This window comes from Leuciscus leuciscus (genome assembly GCF_965113295.1).
Source record: "Leuciscus leuciscus genome assembly, chromosome: 9".
NCBI lineage: Eukaryota > Metazoa > Chordata > Actinopteri > Cypriniformes > Leuciscidae > Leuciscus > Leuciscus leuciscus.
In genome coordinates, this window is record NC_138733.1 from 27,714,574 (window position 1) to 27,738,313 (window position 23,740).

General features: G+C 38.0%; 1 protein-coding gene across 3 annotated transcripts in view; it reads left to right on the forward strand.

The window, feature by feature from the left end:
• The window catches only part of egfem1 (EGF-like and EMI domain containing 1), a 48,178-nt gene extending 31,296 nt beyond the window's left edge, over positions 1-16,882 (forward strand). The window contains exons 21-32 of one of the 3 annotated variants that reach the window (XM_082179541.1): positions 3,164-3,292; positions 4,451-4,579; positions 5,160-5,288; positions 7,574-7,705; positions 8,597-8,725; positions 8,849-8,977; positions 11,482-11,610; positions 11,882-12,010; positions 12,106-12,234; positions 13,905-14,030; positions 14,095-14,229; positions 15,677-16,882. In XM_082179541.1, coding sequence (XP_082035667.1) covers positions 3,164-3,292; positions 4,451-4,579; positions 5,160-5,288; positions 7,574-7,705; positions 8,597-8,725; positions 8,849-8,977; positions 11,482-11,610; positions 11,882-12,010; positions 12,106-12,234; positions 13,905-14,030; positions 14,095-14,229; positions 15,677-15,741 — 1,490 coding nt within the window. In that variant the 3' untranslated portion in view covers positions 15,742-16,882. The remainder of the gene's footprint in view (positions 1-3,163; positions 3,293-4,450; positions 4,580-5,159; positions 5,289-7,573; positions 7,706-8,596; positions 8,726-8,848; positions 8,978-11,481; positions 11,611-11,881; positions 12,011-12,105; positions 12,235-13,904; positions 14,031-14,094; positions 14,230-15,676) is intronic. The other 2 variants (XM_082179542.1, XM_082179543.1) reach the window with 2 other exon arrangements.
• The last annotated feature ends 6,858 nt before the right edge of the window (positions 16,883-23,740 follow it).

Here is a 23,740-nt window from a genome sequence, read left to right on the forward strand (position 1 = left end):
CTCATCACACACTGTCAGGCAACTTTTTGTTTAGTTAGTTTGATGTGTCATAATGACATCAATGCAGGAAACTGAAATCATGTGTTTAAAAAATATCTAGTTAATAAGCACTAGAAGCATTTAAGACGGATTTGTCCTCCGTGGCCTGTCGTATCTGCCTTCTAGTGGTTAATCTGAGCCACTGACAAAACATCTCACAAACATACACACACACAGACACACCCTGCTGGATCCATGACAGCATCCTCTGCTTAATGAGACAGCCACATGCAGCTGGTGCACTTTATGAGGAAACCACAATGCACAGACATACACAGTGCCAAACATAGATGCTAGACTCCTATCTTAACTAAAAACTTAAAAAATAAAAATCCAGCAAAAACCCTGCACATGTAAGGCACACACACACACGCATACAAGATGCATGGACAGGCATCTGGCTCATACCTTAACGGGTTCCTTGCATGTATTTTTTGCCGGGTTTTTTTTTAGCACCGCACAGCCCACAGCTGAATCTACAGCAGAGTTTTCAGCCTAGATTGCATGTGGTGAGATAAAAGATTGTGTGCCGCAGAATATTGGCAACTATTGAGTTGTCCTAGCGGACTGAAAGAAATAACACACCTATTGTGCAACCAGTGTAGTCTATTTCAGGAACACATGAGTTGGTCTATTTGTAGTGAATCAAAAATATACAGTACAGCCCAACCGGTGTAGTCTGATTCATGGACAAATGACTCTTTAAACCAGATCATCAGGTAACATCCTGTTTCTGTGCATTGATGCCATTATAACACATTATGCAAATGTTGTTTGTGTGTTTCTGTGTTGCTCGACTGTGTGTGATGAGTGTTTCAATGAGCGAACAGGAATCAAATACATAACACTTTTCCAAACAATACAAGGCACAGCTAGTGTAGACTAATTCACGAATGAGTGACTCTTATGAGCCGATCCTTTTTTAGAGAATAAAAAACATTTAGTGCGACCATTCATGGACAAATGACTTTTAAATCAGTTTTTTTTTATGGATCCTAAAGAGGCAGCACAACGAATGTAGTCTGATTCACACACAAATGACTCTATTCAACCAGTTCTTTTTTAGTGAATCAAAAACACACAGCTTAATCAGTGTAGTCTGATTCACAAACAAATGACTCTTTTCAACCAGCTATTTTTTTACAAATTGGAAACGTACAGGGCAATCAGTGTAGTCTGATTCACAAACACTTTTGAACTTTTGTTTCTTTGTGAATCAATTAGTTTGTGTGGTCCAATTAATCTTTGGAACCAGGTCTTTTTAGTGAATCAAAAATATACAACATAAAATATGATGACTTTGCTAAGCCAATTCTATTAGTGAATCAAAAACACTACAGCATAAAAAGTTTGTAGAGAAAGGAAGTAAGCCAAAATAACTTCTTGCATCCATGTGATGTGGTTGAGGGTGCCGCAAACTATCATTCATATGATAACCAGGGCCGACAGAACGGATCTAGATTCCGCACAGCAGGGGAAAAGAGCAGTAAACCTGTCTAAAATCAATTGAAGCCAACTAAGGTGATTTGGACGGGGCAAAACCAGGTCTTAGAGGACCATTAGCGTTCCATCTCCATCTGTATCAACTCAACCACCGTTGATTTAGATGCTTAAAAGCAGATTGTTTTAGTTTATAGTAGACTTTTACATTCACAGATTTCATCTTTAATAAATCAGGCCCTGACTATAGAGATCAGGTCTCCGTATAGGCCCACAATTCCACCCGTCCGTCTTGGGACGTTTTCAACTCGGTAGTTCATCTGGATGTAGCCAGCAGTTCCACTCATGTTCCATAGGCTCAGATGTCTTCCATGCTTCTTTATCATACAAACCGACTGAATAACAGCAGACTCTCTCTCTCACACACACACACACACACACGTGTGGCGGGTCTTTAGCGAGCTCTTAAGTGCTATCATCGGTCTCCATCTCTGAGGGCCTCAGCCGTGAAACTCATTTTACCGGCTGCAGTCCGATCACAACCATCCGCTGCCGTTACACGCACACGCGCTTTACAAGATCTTATCAGGCTGATGGAATACTAGACCGATCTCTTGTGATCGCGCGTGTCTGCGTGCCATATGCGCCGTCGTTGTATGGATGTCTGTCTACACTTGTGTTCATACAGAGAGATTGCGATTTCATTTGCTCGTGTGTGTGTGTGAAAGGCAGTAGAGTGGAGTCTGTACAAAGTTTTTGTCTCGTTGAAAATTGTGTTTTAGAATAACTAAATGAACTAAGCCCTTATTTTATTTTAAAGAAAACTGCTTCATTAAAACATTAGACACCATTTTAGCCAGGTGCACTCGATTTTATGTCTTATGGGAGTTTTGCATGAAGTGTGAAGTGAAAAACCTGGGCAAAAAAATAAATAAATCCAGTTTCACTTAGAAATATGTCACATTAAAGAAAGAAAATGGTTTGCAAATGCTTTTTCTTGTTAATTAGCATTCATGAATAAAACATTTTCATTTTATATTAGCTAAATTAGCTAAACCATTATTTTATTTTATAATAAAAATGTAAAAAAAGCAACCCTGGCCAAGAAAACTGCGTCATTAAAGCATTAAACACTATTTTGGCCAGGTGCACTACATTTTTTATGGGAGTTTTGCATGAAGTGTGATGAAAACCCTGAGCTTTTGCTGAAAAAAATAGCAGTTCAGGGAATATTTGCACAGGAGGCATATTTCTGTACCCAGACAGTGAACCTGTGGGCTCAGCAGGTGTTCTAGTTTCCTCGAAATGTCCGTCTGTCTGTCTTCCTCACACACACGTTGACTTTGTTGTGGTGAGGATGTGCCGCACATGTGGCGAATGAGATCACGCAATCAATGCTGATGAGGGGCAGTTCACACGCTGAGCATTCGGCAGGTAATGAGACATGAAAAAGAGAGAGATGAGCAGGATGAAGGGATGAAAGATGGTTAACTCCACACGGATGCTAGTAAAATAATAACCTAATTATATTCTAATCAGAATTCTGACACTCTGTTGGCTCTCTGATGCCTCTGGGAGGGATCTATGAGCATGACTTTCCAATGATGTACCACACATTATAACACACACACACACACACACACACACAGAGACGCTGCTGACTCAAATCTTCTCTCCTCCTTAGGATGTCCTGTTGGGTTTTACGGGGAGGACTGTGCGCAGATGTGCCAGTGCGGGAATGAGGCCCAGTGTCACCACATCACAGGCGCCTGCCGCTGCACCCCTGGCTGGGCACCGCCGCAATGCATTCTGGGTAAGCCGCCCACATCATTAAAACGGGGTGTGATTGGAGCTCATCTCCGGCTGAACGCCGCATCCTCACACAGAAATAACCCTACAATCGCTCACCCAAACACTGTTTATCAGCTCGCCGACACAGTCGATGCAGTTTTTAAAGCATGTGTATCTGTGTGTGAATAAAGAGAGGGAAAAGCCCCCCGGTTGGCTGCAAAAAGGTTAAATGCATCCATGTTTACTTTTTAGGAGTGTTCCGTTTGTGTGTCTGTCAGTATTTTATTAGGGTAAGATGCTTTTTAAAGAGAGTTCTGCGGCACATTGGTTTAGTACCATCCGTCTTCTCATGCGATCTCCCGTCAGTAGTTTAATAGATCAGGGGCCCAATAAAGATTTATCTCTCTTTCTGTTTCACTCTCCCTCTCTTTTTAATGAAGTGAGGTTTGTGTTAAAGATCCCTCTCTCAGATGTTGTATTTTTACGTCTGGCTTTCCCATGACATGCTTTGCAGGGAAATGTCGACTGTGATGAAACTTCTCTGGAGTCGAGTGATGTTATTAGTTAGCTTTGTGGCCCTCTTTTTTTCAAAGGGTGCAAATCATTATTTAGATTTGTATCTACTTTTTCTCGTTTATTTTTATTGTTTGTTTTTTTTGAAGTAGCAAAATCTCGTGCCATTTGTGTCTGCTAAAGCAAATGCGTTCAGGCCATATACAAACCATTTACAGACATCAAATGAAGTGTTTGAAAATAGTGTAGATAGGTTTGTTATCTGGACACATAAGGGCTTTTTACACTTCACAGGTTCATATTTTAAATTGTAATATTCAATATTTTTAAATTGTAATATATAATATTAAAATTTCACAATATTACTGTTTTTACTGTATTTTTAGATAATAAATCTTACCAATCCCAAACTTTTGAACGGTAGGTACTAATAAGTAGCTGATTTACAATCAAATGTGAAACAGTTTTGTCACATATCTTTTTGAATCAACATACTAAATGTTCACATTTGCTTTATTTGTAACATCTAGAATAGATCATTTTCAGTTTCTTCACTGAATATAAATGCATGTGTGAGTGAATGAAGACAAACATTTTTGCATTTTGCAAAGTACTGCATATTTAGATTAATAAAAGTTTGATTTGTTTATATGTGTTTGTGTTGTAGCTTGTCCAGCGGGTATGTTTGGTACCAACTGCAGTCAATCATGTGACTGCCACAACGGAGGGTCATGTGACCCAGTGAGCGGCCAGTGCCGGTGCACACCTGGGTGGACAGGAACCAGCTGTCAACAGAGTGAGTTAAAACACGTTTTATGGGTACTTTCCATAGACATGATGATTTATATGCTGCACAAGCTATATATTCTATCCCCTAACCCTAAACACAACCTTTATAGAAAACTTTCTGCATTTTTCTTCATGGTCAAAAATTACTAAAATGATTTGGTCCCCATTGTCAGGAATACAAGGACCACACACACTAAAATGTAAAACACGTATGTACTCATATTTAATGTATTATTATTATTGAATGTACACAAATAGACAGTCAACAAACAAACAAACACAAAAAAACACTTTCACACATGCTTCAACACCCAAAGACCCTATATTCTCATAAACACATCTGTCTTTCTCTCTCTCACAGACTCACTCAGGGTGCTTTATTTGGCTGTAGTTAGTAAGATGTAAGTGATTATAGTGATTTATAGTGAGGAGTTTGTAAGCACTGATAGCCGCGATTCACATGTCATCACACAAATTACTGTATTCTGTCTCCATTACACACTGGAATGTTCACATGGGTGAACGCGGGCCGCTCACTCCACAAACCATCTGCTTTCTCTCTCACTGTCTGTATGTTGTGTGTATAGCCTGTGCATCTGGATGGTTTGGTAGAAACTGTGAGCAAAGATGCATCTGTCCAGTGGGCATGGCCTGTGATCATGTGACAGGCAGATGTGGATGTCCTGCAGGGTACACTGGGAACAGCTGTGAGACGAGTAAGACTTCATATAATTACACTGATTCTTAAGACAGTTTTTAAAATAGCAACACATTCTACCTCTAAATCTCCCTGTAAGACTATAACTCAGTACTTCATATATATTAAACAGTCTCTTATGCTCAATTATTTTTATTTGATAAAAATACAGTAAAAACAGCAATATTGTAAAATGTTATAGTAATATAAAACAACTGTTTTCTATTTGAATATATTTTAAAATGTCATTTATTCCGGTAATCAAAGCTGTATTTTCAGTCTTCAAATCTATACTCCAGTCTTCAGTGTCACATGATCCTTCAGAAATCACTCTATTATGATGATTTGCTGCTCAAGAAACATTTATTATTATCATCAAAGTTAAAACCAGTTGTGTGGCTTAATATTTTAGTTTTTTTTTTATATTACACTTAGTCCTCATATATTATATAAAATGCAATTATATTTTCTGTCAAAATTGGTAAAGAATTTGTGTGTTTTAGATAATTTCCCTCAATTCAAGTAGGTCTTCTAACTGTAGCAAAAGAAATGTCTGCTGTATTTAATACATGATTTTTGGTGTAAATCTAAAATTATATTGTAGACTCATTAGTTCATTAGTGCTAGATTATAATAACACAAATTTTATAAAAAAAAAAAAAAAAGAAGCAGGCAAATTGTACTCAAACACAGGTGAGTATGTCTGAAAATGTTGCCTGTTTTGTTGAGGTCCTGAAGAATAAGTGATCTGTCCATTTAACCATCCATTCATATGACCAGCTTAATCAAAACGAAGGGAGGAAAAGACAAACATCCATTTTTAATTTAAGAATTACATTTTTATTTACAGCAACATTTTGTTGCATTCAAAACTACGCTAAACAAACCTACAAACCACCCCACACAAACTTGGACCTCTCATTACACGCGCTGGGGTTTTGCTCCCCGACTCTCTTTCAACACTCCCCATTTCTCTCACTCTCTCTTTCTCTCTCTCTGTGGATGTGAGACATCTGATAAAGGTTAGCGCTGAGCGGCCAACTCAAACAGCAGGCTTTGTTTTGTCTGTGTAAGGATAAGAAGTCTGGAACAGACATGAACACACACACACACACACTGCAGTAGACACGGCTAATGACAACAGTCTAATTATTCTCTTTAGTCTGGAGTCTGAGCTTATCTCTTACACATGCCGGTGGGGTGAACACACACACACACACACACACACACACACACACACACACATAGATGGTCATACACAGATCTGTATTAGTCTTGACAATAAGGATCATCTAATGGCCTGAGGCCTGTATGAGAGACTTTTAGGCCAGTTTAAAAATATATCTTTATTTGAGATAAGATTAAAATGTTACTGTGCTATATATAGTGTATGTATGGATATACTGTACACTATATTATGCAAATATGATAAATAGTACATTTTATTTATTTATTTGGAAATGTCAACATATTTTTGCCTGTGTATAATAACAAAATATTGTTATATATATATATATATATATATATATATATATATATATATATATATATATATATATATATATATATACAGTATATATCGGATAATAATTTATAAGATACAAACCACTGATCCGACTTGGCCAGTGGAAAACATCCTTACTGTTCAGCCCTGAATATAGTTATTTAAACATACAGTGGGGACTCAAATGAAGGTGTAGAACCATCTCAAGGATGATCAGAAGAAATGGACAGCACCTGAGTTAAATATATGAGTGTCACAGCAAAGGGTCTGAATACTTAGGACCATGTGATATTTCAGTTTTTCTTTTTTAATAAATGTGCAAAAATGTCAACAATTCTGTGTTTTTCTGTCAATATGGGGTGCTGTGTGTACAATAATGAGGAAAAAAAATTAACTTAAATGATTTTAGTAAATGGCTGCAATATAACAAAGAGTGAAAAAATTAAGGGGTTCTGAATATTTTCCGTACACTGTATGTATTTCCATATAATCATGTTTCAGTGTGTGTGATATGCATTTGTGTGGCAAATTCTATGTAATGGACTCACACCCACAAACACAATCATAAGCCCTGTCTTCTGTCAGATACCCTAGACATATGTGAATGTGTAGAAATGTAAGCATGTTTGAATGACGTTACGTGAAATGTCTAGCCTCCCCTTCATATCATATCATATCATATCATATCTCCTTCCTGTCTGAGGCCTGATGCCTTTTCAGGAATGCGTCTAGACAACTGGACATTTCTGTGGAAAACTCACACATGCTCTTAAAGTCATCCCATGTTCTCTCTTTCTCAGTGTGTCCTCAGGGCAGGTTCGGCCTGAACTGTTCTCAAGTGTGCACTTGTTCTGGAGATCAGTACAGCTGTCATCGCATCACGGGGAAATGCGGCTGTCTACCTGGATACTATGGCATCCGCTGTCATCTCAGTAAGACGGATTCCTCAAACCTCGACTGTTTGACCTAATAAAGTTGTTTTCATAGTTGTTCAACCAAACCAACAGCTCATCTACAAGCTGAGCTAATAGAAAATGGGGTCACACTTTATATTAAGTGGCTTTAAGTACTATGTACTTACATCGAAAAATAAGTACAATGTACTTATTGTGTTCAGGTTGTATTGTAAAACACTTGTGCTGCTATTGAGGTGAGATACGGGTAAGGTTAGGGACAGGTGTGGTGGTATGGGTCGGTTTAAGGGTGGGTTAAGGTGTAAGGGAAGGGTCAACAGTGTAATTACAAAAGTTATTGCATAAATTAATTACAGCTGTAATTACATGCAGGTATTTTCAAAATATAAGTACAATGTAAAAACATGCATGTACACAATAAGTCCATTGTATCAAATTATTAATTTCAATTTAAGTACATAGTACTCAAAGCCACTTAATATAAAGTGGGACCGAAAATGGTTATATAATCATATAGTACACTACCATACAAAAGTTTTGGGGTCAGAAATATTTTTTTCTTTGTAAGCAATGGATACTTTTATTCAGCAATGTCACAATAAATGGATCAAAAGTGACAGTAAATAATTTTTAATAATAATGTTACAAAAGATTTCTTACTGACCCCAATTTTTCTGTATGTTATTGTGTAGTTACATATAATTACAATTTATAGACATATGCTTTGTTTTAGAAGTGTGCTAAAATCTACCTGTATTTTAGTGTAGAAAACCGATAAATTCCAGAGTGCTTTAGAAGAACTCAACTAAACGAAACATGCATAAATGCATAGTTAACATAAATGACAACTACTAACGGACTATGTATATCAAAGATACACTCCAGTGTTGTCTTTCCTGCTCCTCACAGGGTGTCGAGCGGGCACCTACGGCCCCTACTGTAAGAAGAGGTGCAGATGTGCCAATGGAGGCCGATGTGACTTCAGGACTGGCTCTTGCATCTGCCAGCCAGGATACTTGGGACCCAACTGCAGCACCAGTAAGAACCTGATGCTCAATCGATGGCCCGAGTGGCTGTGGCTATGGGTAATCATTGGTCTATGCTGAGACCGCTCTGTTGCATTCTGCATTTCTAATAATATTTTCTGTCTTTCTCTCTCAGGTTGTCCCAGAGGTCGCTACGGGAGAGACTGTGCTCAGGTGTGTTTGTGTGGAGAGAGAGGACAGTGCCACCCAGAGACTGGGAGGTGTAACTGCGCCTCTGGAAGAACAGGACCGTCCTGCGAACAAGGTATATATCTCTGTGGATAGCAGTGTTATTTTAATGTTATTTATTTATTATTATAGTATTTATTATTATTTGAATGAGCCTTTATTTTTATATTTTCATTTTAGTTTAAGTTTTAGTAATTTTGTTAAGTGCTTTTTTTAAATATTTCTGTTTATCTTTCATTTATTTTTATTTCAGTTTTAGTTATTGTAATTTTTTTAATCTTATTTTATTTCGGTTTGCTGCCGGTTAGCTAACATTTCTAATTTTCTTATTTTTTTTAAGTTTAAGTTTCCCATCTAATATTTAGATTTAGATTTTAGATTTATTTCAAATAATATAAAAATATATATATATTTTTTTAAATAGTTTTATTAGTTTTTTTTGTTTAACAGCAACACGTGTTTTTTCCCCTTTTATTTTTCCTCTTATTTGCTTTTCTTCACCACTTATCTCGCCAACTTCTCCAACCTTTCAGTCATTCATTTCTTCTTTTTTTCTGTCTTCACCCATCCGTGATCCCTCCCACCCAAACCTAGAACATTCACATCTCGTTAGAATGTGAAAGCCGTTAGTGTTATGATGACTTCATAAGCAAAACAACACCGAAATATATTGCGTCTCACAGTCTTGCACTTGTAGGCACTATTTGTCCTCCTGATTTTCTCCCAGGGCTTATTTACAATATTTAGTTAACAAATTTCTCCAGTTTCCTGCGTGAGGGAATTTGATCGCAGCACCCCTTTTCCTGAAGAACAGAAGCGAGAGATCAGATTCCTAATCTTCGTGTTTCATCACTCATCAGCTGGAATGGAACGGGACTTTCCAGGAGGGATTTTCTTAGCCTCCTTGAAAACGCCGGCTCTGAGCGTCTCACAGACGTGCCACTGCTTACGTTCGCCATGTTTAATGTTTACAGATGACTATAAGTAGCTGGTTCTCTATGTTGCGTGTCGGCGGATCTGCTGGCGAGGAAACAAATAAATAAGCAAGCGAATCAAAGCGATCGGCTTATTGTTTTCCCAATCTAAATTACCCAAAGAAACATGATTGCTCTTTAGCTGCGCTGCCAAATCAGACCCACTTTACCATTGCACTAATGATCTAGAGCTTAAGTAAACTTGTGTGTGGCGTGTGTGTGTTTGTGCACGTGTGTGTGGATGTTTGTGATCGAGCAATTGCATGTGTGGTTAGTTCTTTAAATGCATTTTGAGGGATGAGAGGGCTTGGGCTAATTGTAGTAATTGAGAAATTCAGAGTTTATTTGAAAATAATGCCATCTGTGCTCTTGTTGTTACTGGAAGTTTCCGTCTGGACCAGGACATAGTTAAAAGATAAAAAGATGAGGTGTTTTGCTTAATGGAAAGTCTCCTACATATTTGTCCTGGTATAGTACAGTATAACAATGAACACACGCACTGACAGAAAAAACAATACCAATCGGATGAAAAGTTAAAACTATTAGCATCAAATTTTCATCTGATTTCATACACCGATTTAGATGGAATTTGGGGTTCTCTGAAGAGTTTCTGATGTCTGGATGTGGCATATGTGATATAATGTTATGTATATATACATGATTATGATTATATGATTAATAGAAGAAAGTAAAGGGACACTATTACTTTTGGTCCTCTGGCGGTTAAAAAACAAAACTGCATGCATTTTGCAGAAGAACATTGTTTTGGTTGTGCTTGACTGTGCTGATGAATATGGTCATCTTACGTCTCATAAAACATTCACTACTTCTGTAGGCTTAAGAGATATAACAAGTTTAGATGGAAAGCATCTCAAACTGACTAGCTGAAGATGTTACTGCAGCTTTACCCATTAATAGACACAGTTCTAACTATTTACGGATATGAGGAGACACTCATGGGCGCGATTTTCCGTGAAATCCATCCTATCGGGTCTATAAAAACTTGGCTTAGCAAAGTGAATCAAGGTAAGACAAAGAAGAAGAAGGATTGATTATGCATTGATTCATTATTTACATTTAGTTAATTTTGAAACAAAAAAGTTACCTTTAAATAATTCTTAAATGGTAGTGGACTCCTGTGAAACACAAATGTACCATTCTGAATTCGAATAGGGCTTTAGTTGACTAATGAACATGAATTGTCGACATTTGTACTTTTTTGTAAATTTTTTTCAGTCATGCACTGTAGCTCAGGATAAAAATAAATAAATTCACTAAGATCAACAGGCCAAAGCTATTTTTTTTCTTTGCTGTACAAGAATACGTATGGTTTCAGGCTAGAATGAGATATACAGTGGAAATTAAGTGTTGACAGTATAATTTAGTGCTGGATGAGGATTAATCAGTGCTTGGGAAACCATCCTCATGTGGTTCAAATTGAAGACAGATCCATGCGACTTGCTGAAACACAGAGCATACAGATATAGTCAAGACATCCTGTGTAATGTTCTACATAATGAAACAAAACAACACTTGTATCTCATATGTATGCACAGCTTTGTAGTATTTATGTTTGCTGTTAAATGTGGAATTGTTCTCGATGCAGCATGTCCTAGGGGGCGCTATGGAGCGCAGTGTCGGAGTTTCTGTACGTGTGCGAACGGAGGAGTGTGTGACCCTGTTAATGGGACGTGTAGATGTGGGCTGGGCTGGACCGGACAACACTGTGAAAAAGGTGAACAAGCACTCAAATAAAATGAGTTAGTACCCACCCAGACATCAACATAGTGTCGGCCCAGATCTGGTACACGTGGGATCCAGACGTACCAGATGTGGGCCGGATTCAGGCCGACACTATGTTGCTGTCTGGGCATGGAATTGCATCCTAACATAACCAGGAATAAAATAAACGCTTTAAAGTGTGTAATGGCACTTTTGATTCAGAATGCATTCAATTTTGGTAACAGGATGATAAATTCACCTGAACACTTTTGTGCATTTGATAGATTGTGTCTCAGGTCACTATGGTGTGAACTGTGAGCAAGAGTGTGTGTGTCAGAATAACGGAACATGTGATCGCTTTACGGGATGCTGCTCTTGCCCGTCTGGATACTACGGTCCCGCCTGCCAACACAGTGAGTGACGGACTTATCATCTTTACTGTTAGAATGAATCATGTTTGCTGCACTTCTGAACAAGAAATATGATATGAAATGGTTCCATATTCCAGGATGCCCTGCTGGCTTTTTTGGCAAGCTCTGTGCACAATCATGTGACTGTAAACATGGGCACCTGTGTGATCACGTGACCGGACAATGCATGTGTCCTCCAGGTTACCATGGCGAACAGTGTGAAAAACGTAAGTAATCTCAACTTTAAAACGTACATTATCAGCAGGAAATTATACTGGGTACTTCATCTGAGACTTAAAGCTACAATTCATGACTTACTTTCTACAGTGGAACACGAAAGTGAATTTCGTTAAGAAAATAGTCTATTCTCAATATAATCAAAGTGAATCAAAGCACCAAAAAAAAAAAAAAAATCACTATTAAAATATCATAAAACTATATCCCAAGTTGTCTGAACCCATACAACATAGATGGCTAACAGACTGCAATTGTGTCATCATTCAAGCAAAGCTCTTTTTGCACGTTCGTAAAGCGTCTTTTTTGGATCTTTTGAATGAATATGGTTCTTTACAATTTGACAGCGTTGGTTCTCTGTTTTGACTCGCTGACTTACTGGGAAGGAAGATTATTAGTGAGTAATGACTTAAAGGGGTCATATAATGCCATTTTTGTACAAGCTAGTATGATTCTTTAGGGTCTAAATTAAAAGTTTGTAATATACTTTAATTAAAAATTCTCATTAGCATTGTAAGAAAACACTCATTTTACCTGGTCAAAAACAGCTCTGTTTTCAGCACGCCGTTTGAGTGCATGTATCTTTAAATGATAATGAGCTTTGCTCACCCCGCCCCTCTGTTCTGTGCGTACACCGTAACACAATAACCATAACGCGCTGTTCATTATAAACGTGGGATTATGAATTATATTGAGAACGTCGTACATAGAAAACATGCCGTAATGTACCCTGAGTGTAAAAATAGCCGCATTCGTGAAGCATGCAAGCGATTTGCAAAGATTAATATAAATATTAATATAAAGGTTAATAAAACGTTACACTCACTTCAGTTCTCCTGGAGGTGCAGCAGGAACATGAATAGTTGGTACCGATCCTTTTTTCAGGAGCAGCTTCTTAGCAAAACCAGCTTTACTGACCTCGTTTGTAAAGCAGTCTGGTGTGTGAAATGATTCGCGCAAACATGAAAGCATTGACGTTGATCGTGGGGAATATTCCCTTCGAAAAAAACCTCAGCCACTGCGTCTTCAGCGGTTCGGATTTAGGAACATCAATATGATGCTGTGTTCTTTATTGCACCCAAGAACAGAACACCACCATTCTGCTCATAGACAGACAGTGCTCCAGCTATCAACAATGACCGCGCCGGTCCGCGCGGGCTATGATTGACAGCTCGCTCACGAGCGAGGGCGGGTCTGTGTTGAAACGCTCCTGTCAATCAGGGGCGTCGATTTTGTGACGTCACAATATCGAACAGCTTGATTTGAGAGGGGGGGGGGGAAACGTATAAGAAGATTTTAAAAAAAAACACTGGATGGATTTCTATCATTTTATGATGGTTGTGTACAGGCACTGCCAACACACATTTCAGTACAATCAACTTGTAAAAGTGCATGTACCACTATATGACCCCTTTAAATAAGGTCTGTTCGTCACGCAGAGCTATCATATGACTTCAAAAGAAGTATGATTTATATAGACAAATTTTATGATACAGTCCTGCGCTTCAGAAACCCTCCACCTTCCCCAGCTCCACCTGTATAGATCTGCTATGCGGGTTAATTCGTGTATGTTAATTCGAGTTGTCATGACAGAAATATGAAATATGTGCTGTGAGCACATATGTGCAGTTTGATGGTCTCTGACTGTGTGTTTGTATGACAGGTTGTGACGCTGGGCGTTTTGGGCATGATTGTGCAGAACTCTGTGAGTGTGATGGGGCGCCCTGTGATCCGACCACTGGACAGTGTCTCTGTCCACCGGGAAAGACAGGAGAACACTGCGAGAAAGGTACACACAAACATCTTACGCAAACTCTCACAAACCTTCCTTCTAACTTCTCTCTCTCTCTCAGTTTGTGACAGCAGGTTTTATGGTCCAGGCTGTTCTTTCCTGTGTCAGTGTGCACACGGAGGCCAGTGTGACCAGCGCTCGGGTCACTGCTCATGTCCTGTCACCTGGCTGGGACCCACCTGTGAGGAAGGTGAGGGTGTGTATGGGATTACTTAGCTATACTTTGGGAATAAAATTGTCCCCAGAAGTTTGCAAAATCTGATACAGTATTATCTAGTATTAAAATTAGGGCTGTTGATTTGACATGTTAATTCAATAAGTAATAATACATATTATTATTATATAAATTAGTCCACATGTAACAGTAGAAGTGTATGGTATGTCATTATTTAGTTATGTAAACGTGTGTGTGCGAGTTAGCTGTATGGTCTTTTTTCTCTTTCTTTTGTCTCTCACCATCTCAGCATCTTTCTTTCCCTGAATTCTACTTCTCTCTTTATTCCTGTCAGTCACGACACAAACCTGACTGTTTCTGAAAGCGTGTGTGACAGTGTGCGTGTCAGCTTCAGTTTGATGGACCCCTGAGCTGTTAAGGGCCTCCTGTCTGTCTGTGTAACGGCGCCTCTCTCTGACAGTTATTTTAAGTGAATCACAGCAGGACTTTTCACAGTGTGAGTGTGTGAGATTTGTGAATGAGTGTATGTACGTTCATGAATGTATGACAGTGTGTGTGTGTGTGTGTGTCACAGTGTGGTTACTGTATGTAATCCATCCACAAAACCTCTAAAACTGTACATCCCCTAAAGATACTTTTCACATCTTATTTTTGAGACTGTTAGGATATGTTCTCATCTTCCTCATAACTTTTCTTTTTGTTTATTGTACTTATTTTACATTATAAAACTTATCAATTTTATGGAGGACTTTAGTCGAACTGCTTTAGTGTTTAGTGAACTTTAGTGTTCTGTGATCAATCAGCCAGTGGGGATAAAATGGCAACCACCTCTTTAGCATATTTGAGGAGGAAATATCAGTGAAAATTCAGAAAGAAATAAATATGGAATGAAAAAAATTTATTATACTGTACATGAATATGAAATTATATAAATAAAACGAATTTATAAAAATTATTACTAATTTAATGAATACATCGATTTGACTAAACTGCATGAAAATTTAAATACAACTCCATTGAATCATGTATTTATTTCTGTATTTGTTTATTTATGTACAGTACATATTTATTATTCACATTTATTTAATGCAGTATAAATATGTATTTATCATTTACATATTTATTTGTTATTCACATTTTTTGTGAATAACTATGCAACTATGTTCGTGCAACTATGACTACGACACTTGGAATTTAAAGAGTGTGTGAATCTTAAAATGGGGTACATAAAATAATGTTTTTAAAAATTTGAGCTGAATATATTATTTTTATTAATAATAATTTTAATCATGTCTGAAAGTGTTGTCAGGGACTGCATTCAGTGCCGAACCACACCTTTTAACTGTGACTAGTTTCACAATATGGCATATCCTCTTATTACCTAAAAAAATAAATCAACAGTGATAGAAAAGAAATCCAAAGCATTCAGTTCAGATGTGGCAATAATCACTTTCCGTCTTTCTCTCAGGTGCGTCTATAGATCATGTGTCCTCTCGCGTACAGAAGAGGCGACGGCGTGTTTCACACTCCTAGTCCACAAGCACACACACACTCCTCTGAGATCCCACCAGAAGGCGAGTGGCATGGGTGAATGAGTGTGTGAGGATCTATGTGACTTGTTATTATTGGGTTTTCCCCCAGACGAGCAAGCCACAGGAGAATTAGTACGAGGAAGCAATGCCGGAAAACACAGTTACACACAAACATCCCCTCTGGATGCACACAAGACCACTGACAGGCTGTCAATGACTGTGTGTGTATGAGTGTCTATGGAGAAGGGATGCATTGTAGCTATGAACTAGTGTTTTAATGGGAATATCACACACACACACACAATGGTGGACTAGTTTGATGCGACTTAAAAATGCTTGTTTTGTGAACTCTGTGTGTGTATGTTTGTGCATACACTCGCTAAGTCCCACATCAGACAGTCAAGCCACACCATCCGACCATCCGATCGGCCAAACGCCCACCGAGCCACAAACCCAGACCGAACTTCTCTATTACGGGATCAGAGTGAAGCCTCAACCGCTCATTTCTATAGTACATACCACAAATACACCACTAAAGTGGCACATCAGAATACAGCAACACTCAATGGGATTACAGCCTTCCATACATACCACACACAGTCTAAAATTTACCTTGTAAATGTACACCAACTCTAAATTTAAAGTTTTTTTTTATGACATTGTCTATAAAATTCTCTTTTATGTAGTATTTTTAAAGTAATATGTAGCATGAATCGGGAACATTTCTGCTATAGATATCCTTTTCAAATCCATCTGGTTGGCTCCTGTGAGTGTGATGTATGTCCTGCGATGTGATTCCTGTGACAGCCTGACTGTAAATATTCACAGCATTGTCACCCATCATCGTGCCATCTGAGGTAAATTGTTAAAGCGGAGCTGTCCCGACAGGATTTAGACACAATCTGATGCTTGTAAACTGAACGGACAGTTTCTCAGAAAGACGTCTTACATGCCAAACAAATCTAATCTTTATAAATTACGGTTCTTAGCGCTCACTCAACAGTCTTTTACTGTAAAAAAAAAAAAAAAAAAATGCTGTAAAAAAGTTTTGTTCCTCTGTTCCGTCTTTCTTCCTCTCAGGATGTTATCAGATTTTGCTGCATTGGTTCTTAAACTTTTAATTAAATATGTTTGTACAGAAATTGTGTGGTGTTTTAACTATACTGTAAAGCTTTACACTGTAAACAATCTGTATTTTTGTCCTGTTTTGCATTAAATATCCACACATTCTTAATTCAAGATATATTTACTTTATAGTTTTTGGTTAAAACAAAAAAATATCTGCCAGTGGGGTGCTGAAAAATGATCTTGTTTTCCTTTGTATTAAGTTTATTTTTCTTTCCCCATTAGCAGATTTTTTCCTCGTTTTAAACATAAACTCACTTATTTTTGATTTCTTTTATTCATTTTTGCTTCTCAAGTAAATGTATTTTGTATAGATATAGAAAGATTTTTTTGTTTAAAGATCTAAACATAAGTTAAAGCGCACACATGCTATTATTTTTGATCACCCAAGTGAAACGTTGTTTGTAGGACAAGGATATGTAGGTAGTGGGACATTGTTGATAGCATGTTCCTCTCAGATGGGAGGGTCAAATGTATCAGAGGTCAGCATACACCTGTCAGCCCACCTGAGTGGAACAGGCCCACTACATGTGTGTGTGTGTTTGTCTCTGTCACTGGCACCATCGCTGTAGCATTTCTCAAGTGCAGCGGACCGTCACTGCAGGTGGGAGAGCCAGGCGAGGACCCCTTCGCCCTGACGCGCACTGCCCGGCGTGAGTGATGGGAGCTCGGGGGCTGTCGGTGGACGGAGCCCTTGAGTCTGATGGATGGGACGGGGCTCCGCTGGCCGTACCGTGTTGTGACAGCCTACAGATGTTCTCCAATAATGTTTATCAGCCCGAGCCTCCAGCAATGGATGACACACACCTGTTTCCAGTCAAACAGGGCTCTAGAGGCCATCCATCCACACACACACACACCTGAGTCCAGTCAAACAGATCGCCGAAGCCCTTCTATTCACGGTCTGGGTGGCCGTGATGCTGTACACCAGCTTTGATCAGCGGACGGGTGGCACACACGGACAATCGACTGGAGAAAGGTCCATCTTGTCTGTCAGGGTCACTAGAGCCATACGGCCTAAAGCCAGCAGACTTCTTATTTAGGTTGCTTATTGCATCTTCACGGTTTTGTATTCTTGGGCGAAATGTCGAAGGAGGCGAATGCAATTTTGCAGGGACAGCGTTAAGATGAATTTAGCTTTACTGCCCTGGCCTCTGTGCTTGCAGTTACCAATCTGTGTGTTCAATAAAAAGTATAATTAAACTGAGGCATGCAGATAAATGACTGTCTTGCAAAGCAAAGAATTGGCGCTGGTGGTTTGTTAGACACGGCCAGGCATAAAACATGCCCTATGTGTCGGTTTTATCTCTGTTCTTTTTGATGATATTTTAAACAAGTTTTTTTTGTGTGCATGAACGTTATACAATTACACAACCCAGGCTTGTGTGACACAGATAATAAGCAAAGACAAGTTTAGCTTTTTGAAAGATGGCCAGATCAGTGGTTTTGTGATGAAAGAAGCCATTGAAGAGGTCAGATCAGATGCGATCTGACGGGAACTTTAGCACGGAAATGACGCGTCCAGCACCAGCGAAGCGACGCTATCACCGCGCTGTCTTTTCTCACTGAAGAGATTAGGCTCTTCTCTTTTTGCGCTTGCCCCGTTCCCGGAGGACCATGACTTTTTGAACCGGCGATAAAACTGAAGAGAAGCCGAGGGAAATCAACTCAATGGGGTCTCGCACCATTTGGGCCACTTGTTGGACTGAAACAACAAATCCTTAAATGCCAAAGAGCTGTTCTGGAGATGAGTATCAGCAAACTCCCACACTTACCCGTCTGTGAACGCATCTCAGAGGGTGTAAAAACTTCATAATCGGTTTGTGTACTTGTTGCACTTTATGTTTATATGAATCTTTTCGACACTTGAGGAATATTGACCTTTTTTAGGCTGGACGGCATTTTCCCCCCCGAATGAAATCCCTGTGGCGTGAGGGCATTTTAGACATTCAGCTAGCATTTAAAAGTATATCTTTAAAAAAATCCTTGTGACAAAAACCGGAAATGTGTTATGAAAATCAGTAGGCTACATACCCATTCAGGCCTAGGTCTACAATAGACTATACAATCTACTGAAGGTTGACGGGACTACTAGACTATCAATCCATCACAGCCTCGTTTTCATTCGCGAATGAATTTTTATTAAAATTTCACATTGTGTAAACGTGCAAAAACATCAAAACTGAGCGTTACTAAATGTAGGATTTTAAATACTGGAACCGAGTAATTTCCATAATGTTCTGTTCGCACTTTTTGGAACGCCAGTGTGATTCGATTTCTGATTCACTTTATTTTAGTGATTTTTTTGTATTTTTTATTTTATTAGGAAAGACACATGGAAACAGAAAACAAACAACACAAGTGTACAGTACACAAACAAATGTGTAGCCATAATATATATATATATATATATATATATATATTTTTTTTTTTAAACCAGTAACAGGGTATGCTGTAGGCTAGTCCGAATCGCGAACGAATGATCTTGAGCCTGTTCTTTTTAATGAGTCAAAACTCACTTATGAAATAGTCCGGCTACTGATATGAGCATAGACAGTATAAGAAAGGATATGAGTCATTGAACAGAGATTATTGCTTTCGTCATGTCCGACGAAATTAACCAATGACTGTAACGTAGGCTAGCCTATTTAAGAATCTTTAGACTTTAGGCTAATCAGTGTTACTGCATGCCTGTCAGTGATAGGCCAATTTTTCATTAAAAACAATAATAATAATGAGAGCATTTATTTAACACGTAGCCTAGTTCCCAAAGGTAGGCCTATGTGAAATATCAAAAATATGTGTAGCCTAAACACTTTCAGAATATATCTGTTGTTTCTTTTTTCCACTTTAAGTATCCAGAATAGCCGACATATGATTTCCATACTTGCTTGGCACTCTTAGACGCAACTCAACGGACACAGAAGGACAAGCAAATTGACCAACAATCAAAAACAGCACAGACTGAACTGGACCCAAGAACGCATTGTGTGAACGCCACATTAGACACTGGAAATCCCCTCGATTCAGTAAAGGAAAAAAAATCAACACACAATATCTCGTTGTAGCTATACGTAAACAGCACTGGCATACTTTTTTCTTTTAACAGACCCTGTCATTAATCTAAATTATTCAGGGATCATTTAGCAGGTTCTGGTTGAATGTCAATGAGCAGGGCTTCGTGCAGGATCAGCATGGGTCGAGGAGGGCCACTAGGTGGCGCCCGATGCGGGATTGTGGAGTGCCGGTGGTCAAGCCAGAACCTCGGACACACTCGACACATCTGACGAGGCACAAACCTCATGTTTTACTATTCGTGTGGAAGGTAGGGGACACTGGGGCTAGTTGTCACAATACTTACTTAGGTCAATTTCTGTAGGCTATTGAACGTTTCAAAACGTCATTGACCTTAAAAAAAAAAAAGATCATAAAACGATTTAGAAACACAACATGTTAACACAAAAATATCAAACCATGTTTTGTTTTTTTTGGTCAACAAATATTGTAATTACTGTAATAAATTGCAAGCTTTGTCCAATAAAAATGTGCCCCGACCTAACATAACATAACATAAAATGTTTGTTATGCAGATCTTGTCTGAATATGTTTAATGTGGTTTTATTGTGTTTGTTTACCCAACAACTTTTCACAAAATATGAAACTACAATTTCAGTTTGGATGACAGAAAATGTACCAAAATGATTCTGTTTTTTTTTTTTTTTAGATATTCAAAACCAACATTCAAAACCACTAAGTGAAAAGACTTGGATTCAAACCCCAGGCTACTGAGATACTATTGTGACAACTAGCCCAGGTCTTCCCTATAAATGAGCTTGAGCACACCTAACGCAATTTCTTGATAATAGTCCGAATGTGGTAATAAAAATGAACATTGAAAGTAGTGGTGCTCAATCAGACAAGACTGTGATTGTGTGTTAGATTGTTGTGGCACTAAGTGGTGGGTGTATCAGCACATTACTGAAAGGAAATGTGGCAGCATTTCCACAAACCAGTGAAAATATCTTTAGGGTTCAAATTATAGTAATAAACCCCTAACTATAGTCGATGAGCAACCTTTAATTTCCGTGCGTCATGCGCGATATCTAAGGTAGGCTAAGTGAGTTTCCAAGTGCATAATTGACTTTTTATCCAATTCCAGCGTAAACGGCGCTACGTCAGGTCCACGGACCTCTGAGGCATTTTAAACAGTAAACCGCGTTCTCCCTAACACGTCTTGTCGTATTAAAACCATATGCATGGCGGCATCCGCCGCTCGCACTGAGTGCCCATCAATAACGCTAATGACCCGTTTCCCAGGGGATCACAACAAATACCCGAATGAAACCGCCACTCTTTAACGGGGCTGCCGCTCCTTCCGCGGCTTATACGAGCTGTCACGTGTCCAGCCAGAAGAAGAAGAAAGAAGAAACCTCACTGGAGGGCATATAATCATATGGTCATCACATGGTTTTTGGTCTGTGCCAACTGTAAGACAAGTTAATCATTCACTAAAGTAAAAACATTTATTTTCTTTTTATATCTGATCATGATCTCTAGATCTACACATGCTGTGCGGTAAAGAACAGTAAGGGGTCATTAAACATTTTTTTTGAGTTTGGGTTTTTCAAATATCGACTTTAGAGTAAATAAATGTATTTATAAGTAGGCCTAGACTTTAAATTTGATATGTGGTTAACACAATTAAAGAGATTTTTTCTTCTACTTCAACTTCAAATGTTAAGACAGTCATGTAATGCTTTTGAAACCACTTTTTTGTTGTTAAAAACGTAAATTGCTAATCAATCGGTCAACCGTAGCGACTTAAAAAGTAAGGCTACTTTTGACATCATGAACTCATAAGCCTAGTTGACGCCATGACTGAAAAGCGTTTTAAAGGAATAATTCACCCTAAAATGAAAATTAAGTCATCATTTACTCACCCTGGTGTTCTAATGTCATATGCCCTTCTTTTAATGGATCACAAAAGGAGAAATTCAAAAATATGTCCTGCTCGCAAAATCGTAAAAGCTATACTCAAGGACTAAATTGAGGATTAAATTAAACATAGCCTACCAGGAGGCAGTTTAACTTCAGATTAACATTGTTTTTCAAAGAAGACACATTAACTGTCAGTGGTCAGAATTATCGGCACCCTTGGCAAATATGAACATAAAATTCACAAAAAAACAGTAAAATAACAGAAAATTTGGAGAAAATCTAATTATGAAATGTTTTTCTCTAATACACATATGCCATAATTATTGGCACCCTTTATTCAATACTTTTTGCAACCTCCTTTTGCTAAGATAACAGCTCTGAGTTTTCTCCTATAATGCCTGATGAGTTTGGAGAACATCTGACAAGAGATCAGAGACTATTCCTCCATACAGAATCTCTCCAGATCCCCAACTTGATACACTTTCCTCTTAGGTTTATTACCCTTTTTTTGTTGTTGTTGTTGTTGATTTTGATGTTTGTTTAGGATCATTTTGGAAGATCCAAACAATACCATTATAAGATTTGTAGCTATTTGATTCCATGATGCCATAATGTATCTAAACAAGATGTCCAGGACCTCCAGCAGAAAACAACATTAAAGATCCAGCAGTATATTTATTTGTACACATGTGGTACTTTATACACATCTTAAGTGTTTTCTGCCAAAAAGCTAATTTTTTAGTTTTATCAGACCATTGAACCCAATAATGTCTGGCAACTAAATATGCTGGAGTTCGTTTTTGGATGAGAGCAGAGGATTTTTTCTTGAAACCCTCACGGACAACCCCACCAAACAAGGGTGTTCACACCAAATACTGATTTGATTTAGTCAATAGAAGTTAATTGATAAATAAAATCTGTTTATGGCATTATTTTTTAAATCATTCTCACCTTACAGCAAGTGCCTAAAACTTACAGCACTGTAGCTTTGCATGATGGTTTCTTCAAGCGTCTTGGAGATGTTACAACAGTTCTTCTGGATTTAGTCTCTCAGATTTTCTGTTTGTCATGTAATCATGTAATCACAGACAGACTTGATGATGGAGAGATCGGATCATACCGGCTGTTGTCAGACTCCTTGTGCATACAAAAATCTCACTCGATTATTAAAATTAATGACAAAAGGATTGTTTGGATAACTGATAATTCCTACTGACACACTACAGCAAAAGATATATGTGCAAAAGTCTTACGCACATTAATATTTTCACTCAAATAAATGGTAGCCAGTTTAAGCCAGTTTTTGCTTAAACTGGCTACCATTTTTTTTTTGGTGGAAATATTAATGTTCGTATGACTTTTGCACAGTACTATATATATATATATAGTATATATCTTAAATTGCATTTTTTTTTGCATTTTTTTATCTTATATATCTTAAATTGCTTTTTTTTTTTTTATCTGACCATGGTACACCTAATATATATATAAGGTGTACCATGGTCAGATAAAAAAAAAAAAAAAACTTTTGGCAGCAAACACTTAAGATGGGTTTGGTGCACACAGGGATAAAAAAAAAGTACCCCCTGTGTAAAACGAAATATTCTGCTGTATCTTTAATGCTGTGGGCCAAATTTTCTGCCAGAGGTCCTGGACATCTTGTTCAGATACATGGCATCATGGATTCGATCAAATACCAACAGATACAAAATCAAAACCTTGACAACCTCTGCTAGAACTCTTATATCAGGCCATGGTTTGATCTTCCAACAGGACAGTGATCCAAAAACATAATCAAAACAAAAATGTGTCACTGAGCACAAAACCAAGCATCTGCAATGGCCATCCTAATCCCCAGACCTGAATATATATATATATATATATATATATATATATATATATATATATATATATATATATATATATATATATATATA